Source organism: Eutrigla gurnardus (genome assembly GCF_963514095.1).
Source record: "Eutrigla gurnardus genome assembly, chromosome: 19".
NCBI lineage: Eukaryota > Metazoa > Chordata > Actinopteri > Perciformes > Triglidae > Eutrigla > Eutrigla gurnardus.
In genome coordinates this window covers 14475112-14498050 of record NC_139930.1, presented here as the reverse complement: position 1 = coordinate 14498050, position 22939 = coordinate 14475112, and the positions used below count along the sequence as shown (strand labels likewise).

The 22939-nt window shown below is 43.5% G+C and overlaps 1 protein-coding gene across 1 annotated transcript in view; it reads right to left on the bottom strand.

The window, feature by feature from the left end:
- Positions 1 to 19959, bottom strand: part of nsmfa (NMDA receptor synaptonuclear signaling and neuronal migration factor a) — a 32893-nt gene extending 12934 nt beyond the window's left edge. Inside the window, exons 1-6 of the mRNA XM_084034569.1 lie at positions 19782 to 19959; positions 11172 to 11233; positions 10030 to 10935; positions 9404 to 9470; positions 4802 to 4873; positions 1048 to 1100 (exon numbers count right to left, since the gene is read on the bottom strand). Of these exons, the coding sequence (XP_083890695.1) occupies positions 1048 to 1100; positions 4802 to 4873; positions 9404 to 9470; positions 10030 to 10935; positions 11172 to 11233; positions 19782 to 19852 (1231 nt within the window). The 5' untranslated portion in view covers positions 19853 to 19959. The remainder of the gene's footprint in view (positions 1 to 1047; positions 1101 to 4801; positions 4874 to 9403; positions 9471 to 10029; positions 10936 to 11171; positions 11234 to 19781) is intronic.
- Positions 19960 to 22939: the final 2980 nt, after the last annotated feature.

Here is a 22939-nt window from a genome sequence, read left to right as displayed (position 1 = left end):
AATGAATTTCCCCCCCACCCAAAGCTGTGCAGAGATGTGAGAAGAACTTGTCCGGAGGAGATATTGTCTCCAGGAGAATTGCTCCTCGCATCAGGGAAAGTCTGAGATGTGGAACAACTTTTCGACATTACAGCAAGAAGATTTGGAGTTTTAGTAAATGTCTACAGTCCAAGAAACTGCTATGGAATAAGAGTTAGTGAGTTGCAATGATGGCCCCTGTGGCTTTTTAATTGGGTCCAGGCTTGTCTACTAAAACAAATGACCTGTCATAATTCTACCACCACTTTAATCTCCATTCTGACCTTACAGTATTGGACTAGAAACATCTCGTTTGCAATTATTCATTAAGTTTTGACATTTGCTACCGAGTTTTGCAAATGTATAATACCTTTCCAAGCTTCCCGAGATTTGTTTTCATATGTGAATATTTTAATTCAGTTACTTTGACCTTGACCATTTTCTCAATTTTTCACCATTTTCTTTCCATTTACATTTTCAAGGTCGAAAAACACTGGAAAAGTTACGGACCGGACTCATAACAAAATTACTCTCACATTGCCATTGAAGCCACATGTAATCCAGAAAAAGCAGGGATCTCTAGATTTCAGTTTTCCATCAGTGTATCACAGATAGCCCCCCCCCCCCCCCCCCCCCTCCCATCACTACCCATCATCCCTTTGCTATCACATCATTTAGCGCCTTCCTTTTCAATCTTTACAACCAACCGGACAAAATTGAACAATCAAAACCTGAAACACTCAAAAGCGACGCCACAGGAATAGACCACCTACACACTCATACGTACGCACACACACATGCAGAGGCTCGTATCGCTGGCTCATCAACGCAGACACACACTGCTGAACACACAATCCTCAAGGTTATGCAACAGAGTGTTGAGGAATCCCCGTAGAAGGGCAGCGTTTTGGTGCCACACGCATGCAAAAAAGCACAAAAGAAAACACACAGATGATGGCGGGGTGAACTACATCACAGTCAATTCGAGTAAACCGACCACACACACACACACACACATCTCTGACTCACTCTGTGCTTTCATCCTCCTGCTGCCCACCATCCGAAGATGCTTCCGGAAGTTCCTGTGGGTAGAAATCAAAGCAGACGAGGGATAACGGAGGACAGAGGAAGGACCAAAACGTAGAGAAGAGAAGGAGAGAGGGAGGGGTGGGTGGGAAACAACAAAGAAAGAGGGAGACAAATAGGAGAGTTTAGCGTCTATTTGTATTAAAAGAGGTTAAAAAGAGATAATTCTCTGTAAATATACTCATCTCCTCAACGGGAGTGGAAAAGACTTGTCACAGGAGCGGTGTGGGTGTAATGAACCACATTCCCAAAGTGCCTCTTTTCATCCTTTTTATAGTGTGGTTTCATGAGGCGCAGGAGATTCATTCACGTAACGGCCAAAAGGGAAATCCTTCTTTGGTATTTTGTGAGGTTTTTTTTTTCATGCATCTGCTCTAAGAAGAGCTACATCAGAGGCAACGCTGGTGCATCAGAGGACGGTTGTTTAGCCAAACTGGTGCATGAATGTTTCTTTACTTTGTTCCAGGCAGAGGAGATTTTGCGTCGTCGACTTGTTCTGTCTGTTTGTGTTCAACGCGGGTGGATTTAAGGCCAATAGGTTTATGCCTGATATTTCAGACCCTGAACAATGCTCGTCAACATATTTAGAACATAGTTGAGACTGAAATGTGATGATAATCTAGCGACCATTGTCTTTTTTTTTAAACAGAAATGCATAATATAGACTTTTTTGGATTGCGCTGAATAAGTGACCATGCCATGAATATATGCCATGAATATAATATATCAAACAACTTATTTGAACAGATAACTTAGATACTGTCATCAGCTGCTCCTCCAATCAAGCAGATCCACAAGCTTTTACTCCATTAAATCCTGCCTCCACGGGGCCGCTGCTGAGCCATCACCCTGCACATCTCCTGTGGGCTTGATACGCCGTATGCTCTTCAATTCACACTGCTGAGGTCAGACAGAAGTGCTACACTTTTTTATATTTTTTCCCCTCAAAGCCTGTGTCATAACCAATTTCACACCGGTGCTTTGAGACTGAGTGAGGTAACCTGTAGGCGGGAGCGACTGCCGACTGAGCAGATTTAATGTAACGTCCCTGGTCTAAAAGAAGCTGGAAGCTTAAAGAATCTACACTACTGTATCCCTTTGAGGCTAATCACAGGCTAATGATGCTCCACAATGATGTTTCTGTTTGCATTAAAGTCGCAGGTACACAGCTGTGGTGTCAGCCTGATGAAAGTGATCATTTGTTGTACGCTAACAATGAATAATCATAACCCTTCATACACTGGCTATATAAAGATAACCTTTATACACATTTGCCTAAGAGTAAATCCTTATTAATTAATATTTTTCAGCCTCATATTTCAGAAACACGGTTGGTCCGTTCCAACACTGTTATAGCTGACTGGGCTATAAACTGTTGAGGTCATTTCTTGTTTGTTTTCAATTTGTTACGTCTCCTGTAAGCAACGTTGTGACGACACTATACATTTGTAATCAATAAGTAATTAAAATATGGAGGTTTTGCATTACCGTGTTCCCCTTGAAAACCATTTAGTGTATTTAATAGCAACAAAGTAATAGTGTTTGTTGGGTCTTCCTTGTGACTTTCTGCCTGATCCTTACATGATGTTCTATGCAAGAGCCCCAGATAAACATCCTTTTATCTCTCTGCCTCCCTCCCATGTCACATCCACACACAGATTCTGTACAGCACGCTACAAGTCAACACTTATGATTAATGATCTCCACATGTGGTCTGTGTGTGTGTGTGTGTGTGTGTGTGTGTGCGCGTGTGTGCGCGTGTGTGCGTGTGTGTGCGTGTGTGTGTGTGTGTGTGTGTGTGTGTGTGTGTGTGTGTGTGTGTGTGTGTGTGTGTGTCTGGTGGCAGAGAAGAACATAAATATAGAAGAAACATCAAAGGAAAAGGAAATAGACTATGGAGTCGTTATCCTTGGTTTACCTCCATAAAAATGTCAGCACCAAACAATGAAATTCAATGTTTGTTCTATGAGAGAAACAAATGTACATTTATAATGTGGTATTAAATACAGACATCACTGTCAATGAGAGACAATCTGTCAGGTCCTCCCTCCCCTCTTCTTTATCTCATTCTGTAAAGTCTTGTTTCACTCATTTTGATCCAGTTTCCCTTTAATTTGTTCCATATAACATTTGACTTTGTTCCATAATCTCAATATCGTTACTTGAAGAAGAATGATGATCTCGGCTGCATATTTTACATTGTTTCATTCCTCTTTTCTCTCTCTCTTCCTCCTCCATCCTTCCATTCGCTTACTTCTTTATTTTAACAAAGTGTGAACTTTCAGTCATTGTTTCTTTGTCTTTAATTATTTCTTGCCTCAGGTTTTGTCTCACTACAGTATAAGCATCAACATATGGCATACTTAAAATTAAAGTAGCCATCTTCAATGAATGACCCATTTCACAATAATATGTATTATATTATTAGATTGTCATCATTGATGCATTAATGTGCAAGTATTACTGTGCAGCAGGTTCAAATTGTCATCTATGTAGGGATGAGGATTGAAGGAAACACTGGCTGCACACTGCTGGTGTATGGAAGTGAGCATTTCTGCTCTGCTTTGTGGCTTAGCCCATGTCTTAAATAATGCAGATGGATTTAGAAATGCTCTATGGGTCCAAGGAATTTTATCCATGCTGTTTTTTTTTTTCCTTTCTTAAAGTTTGCAATTAAGATTGAAATTTAAAAAGAAAAATCCAGAAATGTTGAGCCAGCAGCTGTACACCACTCGAAAAGCATCCGTTTCAAAGGGTTGTTGGTTAGAGAGAAATGAGGCTGAAGAACAAAGTCAGGAATACAACACATATCAGCCGTCTCATGAGTAGGTGACTTTCCTCTTATTCTCTTTGAGCCGGTTTCCCTGTTTGATCTGTTTGCAGTGGTCAGAAAGAGAAATAAATAAACAGTCATTTTAAAATCTGTCTGCCTTAGGATGGACGAGTCCTCAGTGTGATTAAAATATAATCTTTTCTTCAAGTGGATAAAGGCTTATTTTCCAGTGAATTTTAGTGCAATGTGTTCTTGAAACTTTATTCTGCTCAATTTTGTGTGCTAATTTTCAAATAATTCCTTTTGATGAAATAACACTCAACATGAATGCCCTGACGCTGCAGATGGAGGACACTGAGGTGTCACAGGAGTTGAGATGTACTGCATGGTGTCACATTTACCATCTGCTCCCAGAGTGGGACAGTTTCTGAACTTGTTGGTGACATCATTACTCCTGCAACGGTTACAGAATCTCTTACTTTTAGGGAAATATAAATGCACATTTTTGGGTATTCCTCTGCATTAATATACCAACTTGTATTGTAGCTTTGAATACTGACGTCTGATGAATGAATGACTATTAATATCTTTTGCAACCCACCAAAATGTTGCTCTCATTTTGTTAAAACCACTCCTACAGTATGTACAAGTTCTGATCATTTCAGTTGTATAAGATTAAAAATCGGATTCGCTGTGCGTGGCAGTAAAAATCCGACATAGAAATTGGGTCACCGATCACAGCAGGTCATCCAGTAAGCAGATCCTGTTTAAATGCCGCTGATGTCCTCACCTTCAAAATGCAACGCTGTGACTCTGACTGTCACAGTCAGATAAGACGCCATTGTAAATAAGCACAACTGCGCAGCCAGATACAAGTGCAAACAGCACAACAGCAAAGCACACAAGTAGGGGCCCTCATCGTACCTCTGGATGACTTCTGACGAATCCTGCTCCCTCACTCTCCTTTTTCTCTGAACAAATCCCCGGAAAGCCCTGCTGGGACGTGGCACAGTATTAAAGGGATGAGAGAGCGAGGATGCTGGAGTAGCGAGGGGTAGGACAGTGCAGGAGGGGGGAGGGGGGGCTGATGCCAGGGCTTTTTGCTGCGGGGTTTATTTGGCTGCGAAGGGGAGGCATAGTAGGTCGGCAGCAGCCAGCTTTGAGGATACACACCAGAAAGTAAAGAAATCGAATCACCAGCTCAAACCTTATTTTCTATTCTGTGTAACAAATGTGCGAGTCTGCATGTTGCGTAATCCTTCTTCCAATGGAGATGCTAATCTTGTGGCCTTATGCGTCTTTTCGGTAGTTCCACTTGAGATATAATTCTTTTGTTTGTTTTGGGGGGGATTTCATTGTTTCTTGATACTTTCCCAGAATCAGTCATGGATTCTTGTTGTATGTGCAGTTTGAAGTGGCAGTCCGTAACATTTTCATCTATTTTATTGTCTTTTAAGTTACTATCTATCAAAGAGCGAGTTAAAACAATGGTGATTGATCATGTGACCCACTAATGAAAGTGCTTGTACTCGCTGCTTTGCCCAGAAATAGGATCTCTGTGTCTGTGGCGACATTCCCGCGCAAAAATCTAAATTAGCGTCAGTAAATTAACGCCAGTCAGCAGCGGTTGGTCTGTCCAGGTGGAGCTACTCACGGAAGCGTACGCTGCGTTTCATTGGAATCGGAAATTGGTAACCAACTGCTGAGTCAGGCTCCCTCTAGGCTAACGTGTTTGACCAGCACAGCCAGGTACGTTTCATTACTGCTGACTCACGATGGAGGATCAACAGGCAGATAAAGAAGATCATTCAACTTCCAGTCCGAAGAAAAAGAAACAAAAAACGAATGGAAGTGAAGAAGGGCAAGTCATCAAGAAGCAAAGTGACCACCAACAAGGGAAAACGACGAACCTCCGTTCAGTGTGGAGCATTTGAAGGCAGATGAGAGACAGTCAACACTGTTCGGTGAGATAGATGAGGTCCCAGAGGCTCGCCTGCAGTTCCATCTACTGCCAAAGAGGCCGCTAGAAGCAACGCATTTAAAATCTTACGGACTGACACTTTAAAGGAATGTTGAGGCTTGATTGTAATTTTTCTCCTGTGAGTGCTTGAGATGGTGCACATTCTCCAATGCTGTGGCTTAATACTTCCTATTTACAGCCTGGTGTTCATCCTTCATGGAGCTATGTTGAAAGCTAAAGCTTTTATTCACGAGCAAGTGGTCACAGCCACATTGTTGTTGAAGCCTGCCGTTCATTGAAATCATTGTTCAACTTTTGAAAGTGTTCTGGCGAGCAGAAAGTGACACCACTTCATGTGTCAAAGTACAAAGATGGTGTGAAAAGCCTCACTGTCCATGTGTGATTGTGTCTTTTGCAGACCTTCTTCTTGTTGTTAATTAGGAAAGATGCAATCCAACAATACTGTGAAGCTGATTAACTTTTGTCTTTAGCAGAAACAGAGCGAGAGCATCATCAACCATGCTGCATAATAGTAGTGGAATATAGGTTACGGCTGGCGTTATTACTTATATTTCTTACTGTTAAAAAATCCCATAAAAAGGCCAAAACCATCAATGCATTAGTCTCTCAATAATATCCATACAACTTGAAAAAAGCAGGATTTTGTGGGCTTTACTGACTTAAAGTGAGTGATACTGCCTATGGAGATGCTAGATGCATGGCTGCATGTCTATTGGTCCACCCACCACTGTGGTCCAGACTGATATCCATCTCACTAACCACATTCATAGTCCCCACGAGATGAAGCCAACTACTTTTTACCTCTTGCGCCATCATCAGGTAAAAATTTGAATCCGTCCAAAACTTTGAGCTTTTACAAAATCCAGAAAATCGAATGAGAGATTAAAATAAAGAATAATCGAAACAATAAACCCTGATAAAGATCAGAATGTTAGCTGCCATCATGACATCATTCAACTCAAAGAGTAGGTATTATGACCACCATTGTTTAAGAGAATTTTGATCCATGAAGGTTGAAAAACGTTCCCACTTTTTAAAAACTGAACGACATTATCTCAATGCCCAGTAGGAACACAGAGCCAGTGGAAGGAACCTGAATGATCATGTGTACAACACAGAAGTCAACTCTGAAGCAAGAAAGTGCTTTTGGTGAGCAATTTTCATTCAAGTGAATTGGGGCCATTTTATGTAAGCATTATAGCAATATGTACTTAGCATATTTGTTTTTTCTCATGGGATATCACAAGTTTTGGACTTACTGTAAGCTTGCAGACAGAGATTCACTGGGCTTGTTCAACATACAAGGAACTCAAACCTTTAAGAGCAGCTTGGGTTAGTTGGGTTTAGTCAGGCGAAATGTAGTTGGAGCAGGGGTTGTGCAGTATGAAATGTCAAGGCTTGGCTTGGTATCGGCCTACTACACTATTATTATCAGTGTCATCATTTATCGGACTGCTTAACCTAAAGCTCGCTCCGACTCTCAGGGCTTCTTCGACAGATTTGCACTCAAATTTCACACTGGATATTTACCTACTAGGGTTTTATGTGACTTGTGTGTGTAACTGACTTCTCTAAACTACAATGGATAGAATAGTTTTACCAGAAGGCACTAGGGATCACATGTTAGTACTATAAATACTTGTTCTGAACAAATCTCTTCAGAGCCGGTTGCCACAGTCGGTTCCAAACACGCCTCAGCCAGCACAGATTCAGTGATATCTGGCGACGGCTGTGGAGCTGGATTAGAGGACTTTGACTTTACTGCCACAAAAATCTTAAATGGCTAGACTATTTATCGCCATGTCCTAAGTGAGGGCCAGTGTGTGCCAAACTGACAGAACTGCTGGATGGATGTGAGCTGACAGGCTTTAGGTCGGCCAATGCACAGATGGACTATTTCCTCACATGAGCTTGGCAGACCTCCTCAGCTGCAGAGATTACACTGGACCTATCTCTGCTGTTGCATGACATCCTGGAACTCAATTTCCCCCCTTTTGTCTTTTTTTTTACCTTTTAATTAAAATATGATGCTTACTAGGCTTCTAACCGACAAAAATCACATGCATATTCATATATACTGTATATACACAATCCCTCGTTCTTTCCTGTAATGGTCAGTTTGCTTTCGGCTGAAACTCAGTCACCCAACCCAAGGATGAATGTTAAATGTTAGACCTTAAAGTTAATGAACAGCAGTTAAGAACAAGAGGTAAGCAAGCTAAGAAAAAAAGAAAAGAAAAAAGGAAGCAGGCACGGAAATATACTCACGATATCCTGTTTGAGTGTCCCATGATTAATTAGTATGCAAGAAGAGAGGAGAGGGAGGGGGAAAAAACACAGTTTAGGCACCAGTGAGTAATGAGTCCAAACAACAGAGAGAGAGGAAAAACTGGGAGAGGCATAATGAGACAAACAGCGTGTGCTGTAATTGACCTCCTTGAATAAAAATTAAACTTGTAGCATCACATTGTCTACCAAGCATCTAATGAAAGGAGAGAGGCATCAAGAACGTGTGCACACACACACACAGACACACGCCTTTGTTTCTTTGTCGGTTTGCGTGTTTTTGTACATGAACTACAAACTGCATGTACTTTAAATAACTGCTTAGTATGTTGTTTTTTTTGCCTTTGGGGACTTGCAATGGCAGTCTTTGGGTCGGTTGGACAAAAATGTCCCAACAAATATTGTATGGATACATTCTGATAACTTTAGTGATCCTGTGACTTTCCATTTAGCGCCACCGTCAGGTCAGAATATCATCCAATTAGTCCAATACTTTAATTCATAAGCAAACACCTGCAGAACTAATGATTGTGCTATAGTGTAATGAGCAAATGTTAAACACTTAACTAAGATTAACAAGGTAAACATTATGCTTGCTAAACAGCTGTGTTGGCATCATCATTGTAGGCCACGTTGGAAACCAGAAGCAAACGTTATTTATCCTGAAGCAGATAAGGATTATTAGATTTAAGGAAATCGTTGGTTTTCACCTTTTATTTTAATAATTTCAATGAAAACCAGCTTGTTAAAGTTCATCCTAAAGCTCAACGATCAAGCACGTTGTGAAAGTGATAATGAGATTTTGGTTACGTTTAGCCGTTTGGTGCCCAACCATCAAATCTCAGATGTCAAATTATCCTCAAGGTGAGCTTTCGAGACAAACCATGCGTACAGCAGCTTTACCAGCGTCAATTTTTCAACTTAACAACAACAACCAAAAAAAAAAAAAAAGAATAATGGAATTGACAAAGTATTCACTTTGATGGATTGCCCTCCTTGAGCAAGCTTTAAGGGACTGCTGGTTGTTTTTGTAGCTTACTGGAATGAAAATCAATGACAGCCTGGACGTTAGGAAATCAATCTAAAAAAGCCATCTTTGGGAAATGGTTTGCAGGAATGTAAAGTATGCAGTTTGTAGTTAATGGTCTCAAATGTGCTAAAACCGTATGGTCCGTTAACTTACACAAGCCTGACCTTTCATACGTCATAAATGTGTGTGTAAATGTGTGTACATGTGTGCTTGAGGGTTGGACACTCACGCCTGCATTGTTGTTGTGGCCGTTTGAAAGCTGAACATGTTTTCCTTGGGGAACCAGTTAGTGTCCTCTGCAATTAGAGAGAAAAAAAGGGTCTCAGGGTTAAGTCAAAATAGAGTTATATTGGCAAATGTTGTAATAAATGCATTGGAAATATGGAAGCACAAAAACCAGCGACGGCAACGGCACACCACAGTCCACCACTCCACAAATGGAGAGAGGGAGACACACAGAAGGAGGACAGCAAAGGAGAGAGACGGGGGAGACGAAGAGTCAGCAATACAGACCACCACGTCACATCCAACAGCAAACCCTCAGTCCCCACCGGAGGTGAGAAGAAATAGATTTAACTCACTTTTAATGGATGCTTCACTTTAAATAATCCAGGCCCCGGTCTAAGCTGACCCTAACTCACTGCTAAGTTTCTTACTTATTCCCTATTTCATGCTCCCTCAAAACAAAAAAATTCAAGCATCTGATTGAAATTAGTCAAATGCTATTTCATCTCCAATACCAAACCCTTCGATCCCATCCACAGGGTCTGATGAACCAACCCTAACCCCACTCCCACCCCCCTTTTTGGAATTCAGCGCCTCTCCCTTGCTCCCTTGTGTCCTCCGCCCTCTCACCTCTCTCCAGCCCAGTCACCCGGTCCACACTCCACATCCGCTCTAGGCGTCGGTGCTGCTTGCCTGCCTCTCGGGATGCGCTCTCCAGGTCCAGGGAGCCCTGGCTCCGTGAGGGGGCGCTGCTGCACGACTCGCAGGCCAGCCCGCTGCACTCCGCCTCCCCTTTGCCGCCCTCGCCCCAGCCGCGGATGTTGTGGGCGCTGACGGAGGTCTGCAGCGGGGGTTGGGACAGGTGGTGGTGGTGTGCGTGGTGGTGTGTTCCGTGGTGGGAGTGCGATCCGGCGACTGTCAGAGACTGCTGCTGGTTGCTACCGCTGCTCCCGCTCGCTCTGCTACTTCCTCCGCCGCCGGAGGATGCGTTGGTGCCCGAGACGCCGTGGTGGTTCCCGTGGTGCGCTTCGTGATGGTTTCTGTGGTGGTGGCTGGTGCCACGCCCGCCGGCATGGTGGTACTGGGTTGGAGACGACGAGGTGGAGGAAGGGGAAGTGGAAGGCTGGATCAAACCACCTCTGGATCCCATCCCGCCACCCCCCGACTTCTCCTTCAGGACGTCCAGTTCTAGGCTCTCCTTGCTGCCCCGGCCGCTGCTCGTCAGCATACCGCGCTGGGTGGTGATGGTGTACACGCGGGCAGGCTGCAGGGTGCACTCGACGCACTTCTGCTGGTCTTCCTCCGCCGAGAAGCTGCGCTCGAGGGACAGTGGCGACGCTTTGGTGGAGATGGTGATGGACGGGGGAGGTGGCTGGTGTATGCCCAGAGGAGGTTTTACCAGGCCGGGCTTCCGTTTGTCCTCGCAGCCCTTGGTGGTGTTGGAACAGGGATGGAGGTGGTTGTTGTTGTTGGGGCCAATCGTGCCACTTGGCGACTCCGGGTCGGGACCCACCAAGGTTTCACAAAGGAGATGAGCTGGAACGATGGGCAAAATGGACAACGTGTCAATGAATGTGATAAAAAGGAAAAAGAAGGATGAGACAGGGGAAAATATCATCTTTCTCCGGTTATCAGCTATTGTAGTGATCGCAGCCTGGCATTTTCACCAGAGGATGAGGTGAAGTGGGTGGAGGAAGGATTAGAGAGCACAAAGGAATAGACAGAGCGGGATGGAGGGATGGGCAAAATGGCAAGATGGCTGAGCCGCTGACCTGATCCGTTTCGGTTTTCAGGGTGCGTGTGGGACAGGTACTCTCCAAATGCTCGCGCTGCTCTGTGGGGGACACACACACATGACACACAAAGACATTATTCATGGGTGGAAAGTAGGGGTGAGTTTGAAAGGAGAGGAAATGGAAGGGGAGAGAAGAGAGAAGGGCAAGGGAATTGTAAATTATAAACCTAATTGCCTTCTTTGTAGGCTTGTGCCACCCACAGATTAAAGATGCGGCTGTTTTATCTGCACACTTCAGGCGCCCTGAGACTGAAAGAGAGACAGAGTATGAGACATCCTGAGGAGATACTGTGGAGGGAAGGATTGTTCAAATTCATCTCTCAGTGTGACCTCAGTTTGTGTCGGTGGGAGTAATTGCAGCTGGCAGACTATATGTGTGTTTTGTTTCATTCGTTCACGCACACACACAGAATGTATGTGTGGATATATATACTGTACTTGCGTCGAGGAAGATGCTTAACCTTGGTAACAAGAAGAATTGCTAAGAGATGTGCTGAAAATAGCACTGCTTTTCTCTCTTGGTCTTTTTTATTACTCACCCGGAGAAATAAGCTGCAGTCCATTCAGCCACATATAACTAAAACTCAATATCAAAGAGGGCTTTGGGTCTCTCAATTGAATGACACTGACCTCCTGATATTCCTCTAGTCTGCAGGAGAGGTAAATGAGCAAAGAGAACACTGGGCAGATGAAGAAAGAGGGGATAACACTGACAAATAACTCTTTCAATGTAAATCTGGAGCTGAGAGGGAATGAACAATAAATATGATGAGTAAAGATGCATGACATTAAGAATGAATGGAGGGATGAGAGCAAAGGAGGAAATGTGCGTAACTCCTACTATGCTATAAATATTAAGTTACTCCTATTGCAAGGAGCATGATGAGATTGCCATTTCTCCAGTTGACTGTAATGTTTGACAATGAGGCACAATTTCTTTCAAACTACATTTACTTTTGAGGGACTGGTGCGAGGGATTATTTCCATTTTGTGAGACGAAATACTTTCCTTTCAGAGGAAATGCTGCAACACATCAGGACATTAGCATTATTCAGAATCACTGTTCTGCATGAATACTTATTTCCCAGCTGCCGATTTGTTTGATAAGAGTGCTGTATGCAAACTGACTTAACATTGAGGTTTCAGTTCATTTATCACTAATGATCTACTAGTACAGGAGGGCTTTGTGAGCCAGCATATGTACTGTCTTTTTTTAAATCATCTAAAAAGCATTATGCATTACTTCGATGTGCTCCTGCAAAATGCAACCACAGCTGCAATTACAGTATCAAGGGCCAATTAACTATTTACATCCATCGGTGCATTCAGGAGAGTGGCCTCTTGGCCTGACGCAGCAGTGTCAGGGATGACAATGCAGAAGAGTCCCCTGAACGCAAGTGTATCTGTGGGTGAACGCTGCCTCCCTGGTAGCTCTGTCAATTATTAAAAAGCCTGCCCAACACAGTGTGACACATGCAGTGAGAGCAGTGCAGTGAAAAGCAGACCTCTTCCAAGCCGTTCCCTTTCCTTCTCTCTTCTCCAGTTTCTTATTGAAACCTCGTTGACAGGGATTACATTTGACCTACCCTTCCTTTTACAGCATGGTTACAATGCTGCATGTATGAATGGAACTACGACTTCATTATTCAAGTTAATGACCCCTATCATAATTGAGCATAGTTAATTAAAGAGCATAACAGATACTATCGCCTCCTTCTTTATCACTATTGAAGGGGAGACCTTCTGTGAGAACTCAACCAGTGTGGAGGCTAGTGTGGATCCACTTTAGAAAGATAACCAGATGTTCTTTATCACTGCAGTGGGTAGGATACTGGTGCCCACACAGTTAAGTGTGCAGCTTTAAACCTATATTCCCAGAAACCAACCAGAAGGCTAATATTATGCTTGAATGCTACCTAGATGATCGTCTACTGCTTATCCTGTATTCAGGGTCGCGGGGGGGCTGGAGCCGATCCCAGCTGACATTGGGCGATGGCAGGGTACACCCTGGACAGGACGCCAGTCTATCACAGGGCCGACATGTAGAGACAGACAACCATTCACTCTCACATTCACACCTACGGGCAATTTAGAGTCCTCAATGAACCTATCCCCCATCCTGCATGTCTTTGGACTGTGGGAGGAAGCCGGAGAAACACAATTTTTTTGCACCATGTAAAAACAATATCAAGTCCTAATGCAGGTGTCAGCAGAAATAAGATGATTTGTGTGTCCAGCACATGGGTATAACTTATTCAAGGGCAAAAGAGAAGAAAGAAGAGGAAATCTTTGGGTGTGTACCTTTTTTATGCGGAGACAGAACAAGCAAGCAGTTCTGATAAGGCCGGTTGTGATAAACGCAGTCTACGCTTGAATCAGCAGGTGTTCCTCTGAAGCTCTGAGACATTTTCATTTCGCCCTCCTGTTTTATTATTCAACAGGCCGGGCCACTCTGATTAGAATCAGCAAACAATGGCACAAGAGACTTGCATCATCCATTATACATGAGAGGAAACGGAGTTGAAAACGGATCGAGTAAACGCCTCTCAATCCAACCATGAAACAAAGCCCCTCTCATATCACTGTACTCCATATATGATATATGTGAGCTCGACGCCCCCAAGGGACATGGGTGCATGAGGCAGCAGGGGAGAGAGAGACCCTGCGCACATGTGGAAAAAATGAAGGCGGAGAAGTTTGAGACGGAGAAGAAGAGGAAGGGCCTGACAGGCGGATGTGAAATTCGTCCCGCATGCTCTCAAACATGTGACGGGGGTTTGGGGGGAGAGAAATGAGTTAGGGAGGGGAGTTTCTGGAGGAGGAAAGACCGGATTACAGCAGAGAGGAAGAGGAGTGTACAGGAAAATGGGGGCATATTAAAAATGAAAGGTGGAGTACACTTGAGGAAAACGGCGGCAGACCGAGAGAGCACAGTCAGGGCAATGAGGACGAAAGAGACGCAAGACAACACGTTCTTTTGCCTCCTCAGAACAAATGCATCTATGGAAATCAACTTGACCCTGAAATCTTTTAACCCTTAAGGGGCTTCTACAGGCCCATTATGATAAAGTGATAATGATGGCACAGGTCCAGGGTCCTGGATTCAGATCAGAGATTCTGACAGTGATGGAGAAGACTTTAACCATAAAGTAGAAATCTGTTTCTGAGACGTCCCATCATTAACACACTGTTTTTTTTAAGTTTTCATGTATTTCACTACAATATGACCATTAACTTTGAAATTCTTCGCCCATACTTTGCCACACCTTGCACCTGTATGTATTTCATGTAACTTTCCATAGCCTGTGAACGTTCTACATAGTGTAATTCCCACTGTCCATTTGTCCACGTTTGCTTTGTTGTTTGTCTTATGCAAATCCTGATCACTGGTGAATACTACGCTTTTCATCTGCCAACTCGGTGTCCTTGAACATCACAACCAGGGGTTTTGGAAAAACAGCTCCCGCTCTCTCAAACCAAGTCCATAAATGAAATGACAAAACACCTAGTTTGTTATCCCCCGACACAATGACACACATACGCATTAGGCTCACTGACTTTAATGTAACGAGATACAGTTTTTGATGATTTGCTGGAATGACGGACGCTTTCTGACTACAATATCACGTAAAACAAGGATGCTGATCTCTCGGACAGAGCTGCTCTCCGTGATGCAAACTCCTGCGGGTGCAACCTGCAGCTCCTGCTGAGCGAGTGAGTTACAGTGAATAAGAGCACCTGTCTGCTTCAGCTCATACTTAGCATTTTCCCAAGCTGAATGAGTCAGACACAATTACACACACTCCACTCCTCCTTAAACACTCTGCTATAGATTTAACTAACCACTTCACAGTGGCACAAAAGCACACTCAACCACAGGAAGGTACACCTCGGCACGTCACACACATCTTTTAATGGATCTGCACAGAACGACAAAGAAACTTTGCAGAGGGGAACGTTACAAAACTGTAAACATACCCTTTATCTCCAGTGTGTGCTTATTAATGCAGATGTAGATGGTGGGACATAATTCATTACTTATTCCAGTTTTACTTCATTCTATTCTTGTTGGACTTTTTTTTTTTTTGGTATAAAACATTTTATTTATCTATCTATCTATCTATCTATCTATCTATCTATCTATCTATCTTTTTTTTCCATAGAAATCATAGTTTACTAAAAAATTAGGGGACTCAAATTGAAGGAAAATTAAAGTAAATATATTAAGTGCATTTTAAGGAAAGTCATTGCAAGATATTAAATATATAGCCCAGTTTCTATAAGATAATCAGATGGTTAGATCATTTAGAACAGAGGACATATCTTAACAATTCTATGACAAATAAGTAAGCCTCCAGCCTTTTTCCTCCACATAATCAATCAATTTAAGCTGTAATTTTGACTTTGAATAAATTATCTCCATGGCTACAAAATGGACTCATGTTACTTGAGATTAAATAATTGGTATTGAGAGTCGTATACTTGAATGCTGCTGCTGCTGCTACATAAAGTGCTTAATTCCGGTATTGACCCATATCTAATCATCTCATGCCTTTCCCCTGTCGATTCGCATGCTGGTTAACACTGTGACCATATATCTTTAGAGGACAAGCGGCTTGAGGCTGAAACACAGGCCATCACTCCCCCGGCAGTGTTCCCCCTGGTCTGAATATCATCAGAGCTGATGCCTCCCTGGGCGTCTCTCCACTGTAAACAATGGGCTGCCAAGCAAAGAGATTCCTCACTCTTAATGCTCCTTAATCGAATCCTCCTCTCAGATGGTCTAATTGAATTGGGTTTCCTTCCCACAAACACGCGAATGCACAACCCGGGGTGATGAGAACCTGTTGAGAGGTTTGTTACGTGTGCTGAGGGCCAAAGGGACCTGGGAATGTTAATTGTCTAGAGTGTGGTGCATTATGGGACATGTGGAAACGAAGCACCTGATCGGACAGCTGATTAAAATGTCTAGTACACATGGCACACTTCTCACGCTCTACATACATTTTTTATTATAGGAAAAAATGTCAAAAATACACCCTTGAAATAATCTTAATATCTAAAGGTCTTTATCTGCATGAAGTTTATTCAGTTTTCACTGAACTGTAGAAAAAGTTCTCAGAGCTGTGGAAAGTTTAAACATACTTTTCATCTTAGGTTAAGATTGTTTTGTCAAAGAATTACTAAACAATAGAATAAATATGTCCAATAGCAGACAGACCATCACACCCTTATTATTCTTCAGACGGCAATCAAAAATCTGCCTCATTCAGCGTATTTATGGCTTTGGGGACTGGGGATTGGGGAGATAGATGTAATAGAAATCCTCAAATATTGATGCACTTTGCCATACTACTAAAAAATCAAATAAGATAATCCTTTATTAGTCCCACAGCGGGGGGATGAGCAAATAGCAAAACCAAATGAGATTCTCAGAAACGTTGAGTGAATCTATATAACTGTTCAAAAAACAATGACATAACAGCCCATGACCCTCACAATCAGAGTGATTGCAGGTCTGAATAAATTAAGACCCAATGTGTCCGTTGGTAAAAACCTATCCTTTCATCTTTCATGCCGTCTTCAACACCCGCACAGATCTGTGGTCGCTGTTGTCTGACGCCCTTCACCCAAACCACAGCACAGCCCTCCTCTCCAGCTGATAGGAAGATCAAAGCTTTTGCTTTTTCACTCAGTGTCGCAGAATCCTAGTGTGTAAATTGGAAATAATCTCATCCCCCCCCCCTCGCTCTCAGTCGCTCGCTACTTCTCATGAGATACTGGAGGGAAACGTGTGACCTGTTTCATAACCAGCAATCCATAAACATGCATATGAGACTGGCAAACAGGATACGAGTGTGTCTTTGTGTTTACTGTGTATTGTTAGCATGCATTCAGAATCAAAATGGTTCGTCTGGCAGAGCTTTCCAGAATGACTCTATTCCTCATCTGGCACACCTCACAGGAGGACAAAGATCTTCTGTGATGCATAAAAATGTGCCATAAAATTTGGAGCAGACATTAGTGGCCCCAGAGGCTGAGCCACCAGCAGGTTGACATTTTCGTTTTTAAGTGGCTTGTCTTGACGTTTTTGGGGATGAAATGCTATGAAATCGTGTACAGGTATTCATGGTCCCCAGAGGATCCATGCTATTGACTTTGGTGATGCTTTGACTTTTCCTTTAGCTCCACCAGAAGAGAAAGAAAGAAATTGTCTTCATGTAAAAAATAAAAAATGGAGATGTTTTGGTGATGACAGCTTCTTGGTTGAAGTGAAGGAAAGAGGATCTTGTGGAAGTGTGTGTGTGTGTGTGTGTGTGTGTGTGTGTGTGTAGCCTCACCCATCAAACAATTCCCAGCATGCAGGAAGATAAAGGCAAATGGCAGACTGCAGGTACACAGAGACACATATTAACTTTTTCACCGCCTTGCCAAATATTATACGGAAAAAAACAAGCTACCTGGTCTTGTGTCAGCAAAAGCAGAGAGGGAAAAGTGTCTTAAATCCCAGTAATTAGTGGTTTCCAGATGTTTCACCAAGAAACACCGTTGTGCATTCAGCTGCTTAAAGTTTTAAAATGTCAATTTAAAAAGTTTATTCTGACATGACACAATGCCAGCACATAATGTACCGAATGTATGAGTGCAAAAACGGATCCTTGAAAATGGAATTGAAAAAGAAATTGTGTGAAACTCCATTGGCTGTGTTGGGAATAAGCCCAACGGACGCTGCAGACAGAGCGTTAGCATTTTAAAAATCTGCAGAGACCATTGGGAGTCCAGTCTGCCCTTCAGGCAGGATGGAGAAGAGATGAAACGCAGAGAGCGATGCATGACATGCCTGACCGTATGCATGGAGACATGCCTGACCGTATGCACGGAGACATGCCTGTGTGTGGAGATGCAGAGGAACAACTTTTGAGGTTGTGTGCAAGTGAAAGGTCGATCAATATTGGATGTGGTTCAGCTGCGTTTCCCATCTACGGGAGGCGACGTTCATGCTGCCATTAACTCTGGAAAATTAAACCCAGAAACGTGTGTGTGTGTGTGTGTGTGTGTGTGTGTGTGTGTGTGTGTGTGTGTGTGTGTGTGTGTGTGTGAGGGGGCTGTAGCTATAAATAACCCCAAAGGTGCATGTGTTAGAGTGTGTCGGTGTACTCATGATATAGTGATCATCCTCATTTTACCAGCTGTGTCAGATAGTATTTCAGTAGCTCCATTGATAGCATGAAGAAAAAAGGCTGTGAGCTTTTGAGTCTTGCTCTCTCTCTCTCTCTCTCTCTCTCTCTCTCTCTCTCTCTCTCTCTCTCTCTCTCTCTCTCTCACACACACACACACACACACGCACACGCACACGCACTTACAATAGGCTACCTGCCCAGGGCACCCACCGTAGTTAGTCACTTGTGTATGACCATCACATTCTCATCTCAAGGTGGCACACACACACACACACACACACACAATCACGCACCGGAAGACACATAATATACGACTGAGATAATGACGTAATAGCACGTCAGCCCCTCATTTGAGGACGACGTTGCACCAGTCAAGGTCATGCATTGATCGAATTAAAAAAGAATCACAAGAGGAGGGGGGGGGGGGGGGGGGCGCTGCCAGGCCCCGGGAAAAGCCACATCTGTATTCGGATCTCGCTCGAGATCGCAGCTCGCTGATGGCGTCGACACACGAGCACCAGGGCGCACGTGCTTTTCGGCAAACTGCAGCTTGGGCTCAGCCTCGGGCATGCAGCATGGAGAGAGTTGGGCTTGTTACTTTGCCTGAGCGGTGCAACAACAGCTGGATGCAGAATTACCCCCCCCCCCAAAAAAAATCCATACGTCCCTCGCACAGCGAACGAGCGAGTCGTTAACAGCTTTTAAGGGCTTGGACTCGTGCCAAACAGTCTGAGTCGTACTGCTTCTTCAGGGCTCAATAAATGAACAGCCTTCCCCCCCCCCCCCAGTGCCGCCCTCTGTGACCGCTCCAATAACTGACCGTGATCGGTGATCACTGCAAACGACCCAATCGATTGCTGGTGATTGATTAATTGACGGATGGATTTTTTGTTTATTTATTTATCTTGCTCGGGTCGATGCGGCCAGACAGAACGCAGATGTTGTCTGAAACCACCATTCTTATTATGTCTTTATGCTTCTCTAAGCTGTGAGTCACAGCGGCGCCTCGACTTTCATTACACAACGATGCTTCATTCACAACATCAGTAAACGCTCCGACGCGCCAGGATGCAAAATGTTCCCTTTCAGCCAATGTGGTCCAAATAAAACCCGGAGTCGCAGAATTCTATCCTCTTATAGTTGGATCCGTTTGCTGTCTGTTAGACAATAACGTCTGTTTTAAGCACCCGTCTGCTCGGATGCACGCCCCGGGGCCAGACGGGACAGTCGGCGGACGTGCGGGAACCTCAAACAGCCTCTCTGCGCATTACGGAGGAGGACTGGCTGTACCCGGGGAAGCGCAGCGCCAATTCAGCTGTCACACATGGGGCAACTTGGCTCCGGTGGCAAACCTGAAGGCATGCCGACGTGCGATGTGGTTCAGAGAGCTCCGCATTGACACTCACCTAACTTTTGCTGCCACAGAGGATATCGCATCGTTTCTCAGATTCTTCCTTTTGGACGCGGCAGTTCCCATGCTGGCATGGAAACGACGCAGGCAGGAAAACAGTTCATTCCAAAAACTCGGGAGGACGGAGGGCACGTGACAATGAAAACAGTATATTAAGAAGAAGAAGAAGAAAACCAAAAAAAAAAAGTTGAAGGGAAATCCGGGTGCAGTTAGCCTGATGTCACGCACGAGTCTGCGGAGCGAAGGATGCACAAAAAGAGAGGAGTCAGCCTCTCTCTCTCTCTCTCTCTCTCTCTCTCTCTCTCTCTCTCTCTCTCTCTCTCTCTCTCTCTCTCTCTCTCTCTCTCCGGATATGAGCGCTTACGTGGAGAAGCTGCACAGCTGTCAGCGTGTGGCTGAAAATACACACCTCTCTCTCTCTCTCTCCCTCTCTCTCTCATTGATCTGAAAATGCAATGGGAAGATGGTGATATCATCGCCTTCATCATCATCATCATCACTGGTGCCACCCACATATAGGAACCTCTGTCTTTCGTCACATCCATGTTTGGATCCGTGCATCTTTATGTTATGTAAGCGGTCATTTTGGTAGAAGGGCCCCTCTCTCCCTGTCTCTCCCTGTCTCTCCCTGGTGTGGATGGTTCTTCTCATCCACAGCCAAGGACAGAGGGAGCAGCGAGGTTGAGGCGCTGCAGTCCTCTGTTGGTGTCGCTTCATGATAACAAGAGCTTTAGACTGTCATGTTGTTTTCTGCATTGTTATCCGTATTCAAAGGAGTGCAGGAGACTGGCAGATCATGAAGGGCAGCTCCTGTAGAGCAGAATTCCCTTGCAGCAACTGATTAGCGCTCCGATATGAGAGGTTCCTTTCTTCAATCACGGATCCAAAAAGCTCACATTTACTTTATTTTTGCAATTGTGGTTGTAAGAGATATCTTAAACTTAAATATCTTTGACTTGACTGTTGTGAAAAATGTGCTTAATCATGAAGTATACACTATTTCAGAAGAGTTGTTTGTAACCTGGTGGTCTGGACCAAGCAGTCACACAATAAGTGTCAAAGGTTGTGAGATTATTCTTGGAATAGAAATGAAAAATCATGTCTATAAAAACAAAAATGTTTTATTCCCTTTGTTTCGTGTGGAATAGTTGTTCCTCTTTAGCTCTAGGCTATTTAATTGAAGTAATGTGGGAATTAAAATATATCGTTGGGCGGCTCACATCTCATCCACACGCAACCTGTGATGAGAGGTCACAAGTACAACGATGGTTGCGTTAGCTCGTAGCACATCTGGAAACACAAGCATCCAAATGTTGTTGTTTTTTCTGTTTAGAGTGGCATTCAATCAACAATGAATGGATGATATATTTATTTTTGATTTAAAATATTGCAAATCAAACATGAGGGTGTCATTATTCTCACATAAATCAATTGATATTTCTATAAACTACTTAACATAGACTCTTACATGAATGGAGTACAATACAATCTATTAAATACTTAAAAAATACCTTAAATATTGAGTCATTCAAATTATAATCTATAAGGGTGAAATGACCTAAATTTAAACAACACGTTATCTGTTTAGCACGGCATGATTTGGAGGGGAAACACCTGAAGGGAGATGTTTTCATAACATCCTGGAAGTGTCTTCAAACCCATGCTGAAGTCCAAGTTGGGACCTGATGATTTAACAAGTGCTTTAAGATCTAGTAACAAAATGTAGTCACAAGTATTTTTATCTACCGCTAGCTATCAGTTCAGATGTTGTCTTCTCTTCTGTTTTGTGTCGTAGAACCTAAAGACTTAGTAGATCATCAAGAGTAAGTCTGTGCTATACAGCTTTTCCTTTTATTTAAAGAAATCAATGCTGACAAAAGTCCCAGCACTGTAGACGATATGTTACCTGTAACTGCTCAGAGATAACGAATCACCGGTCGGTGAAGGAAGACAGTGAGCGGTGGTCACTGTGGCGAATGCACACACACATGCACGTATGGACACATGTCGTATAACAGATAGAAGCCCGGGTAGCAGACAAATCACCCAGTAACGGTCGATTAGCCTTCAAACATCAGATCAGTCAATCCTCCAATCCACAGGTCATTTCACCAGCATCTCCCATGTGCAGGACGTCCTTGAGCTTTATGTCTTTTAAGATGTGCTTCTCCTGCCCATGCACACACAGGCAGTCTCTCTCTCTCTCTCACACACACACACACACACACACACACACTAAGACAAAAGGAATGAAAATCGATAAATAAAGCAAAGCACTGCTGGGCTGGTGTGATCTGCTGTAGGCCATTAAGCAGTAAATAATTCCAGGCAGTTCTGACGAGACTGAGGAAACGTGCGTGTGGATGGACTGTAGATGAGCCGGGAGAGAAAGAGGGATGAATGAATGTGGGGAGCACAGGACGGTGCCAGAAAAAAGAAAAGGAGAAAGATAAAGGAAAGAGGAGGGATGAATAGAGGCATGAATGGATAGCAGGGATCCAAAAGGGGAGGGGGGGGGGCAGCATGCAGAGGATTTACAGCGACGAAGAGAGGCACAAGGCTGAATGAAAGAAGCGATTCATGTTTTTCATTCCATAAAAGTAGTGCAGCGATGTGGGATACCGCCGTGCTTTATGCTGAAGAGGGGTGAGGAACGGAACGATGAAATAGACGAAAGGTAGCGAAAATGGGAGGAGAAGAAAGACATATGCAGCCATAAATCCACATCTGCCCAAGATATTAGTGTCTCCTCTGACCCTGAAAAGCACTCAACACTTGATTGATTGCAAAGCAGATCGATAGTTGAGTCTGCATCGGTTTCAACAGCAGGTGGGGGGACACTCAATCTTTTTTTTTTTTCTCAATACTGATTTAGTTTAGGAATGAAAATTGTTCCGTATTGATTAACAATGAAACCAAGTTGATGTACAGTAAATGTAATATTTTTATGTTAAGTGTGATTTAACTTAACTGATGTACAATTGTCACACTGATGAAGATGAAAATCTTTCTCCTTTATCAATTTTCAACCAGGCGCCGTCCGCCAGACGCATTGATTTGTACTGAACAGCGTATTTTTGCTGTTCACATCACGATTATTTTAACGAAAGACAAAGTATTTGTGCACTTTGTCTCGAGGAATCGACTCAAACA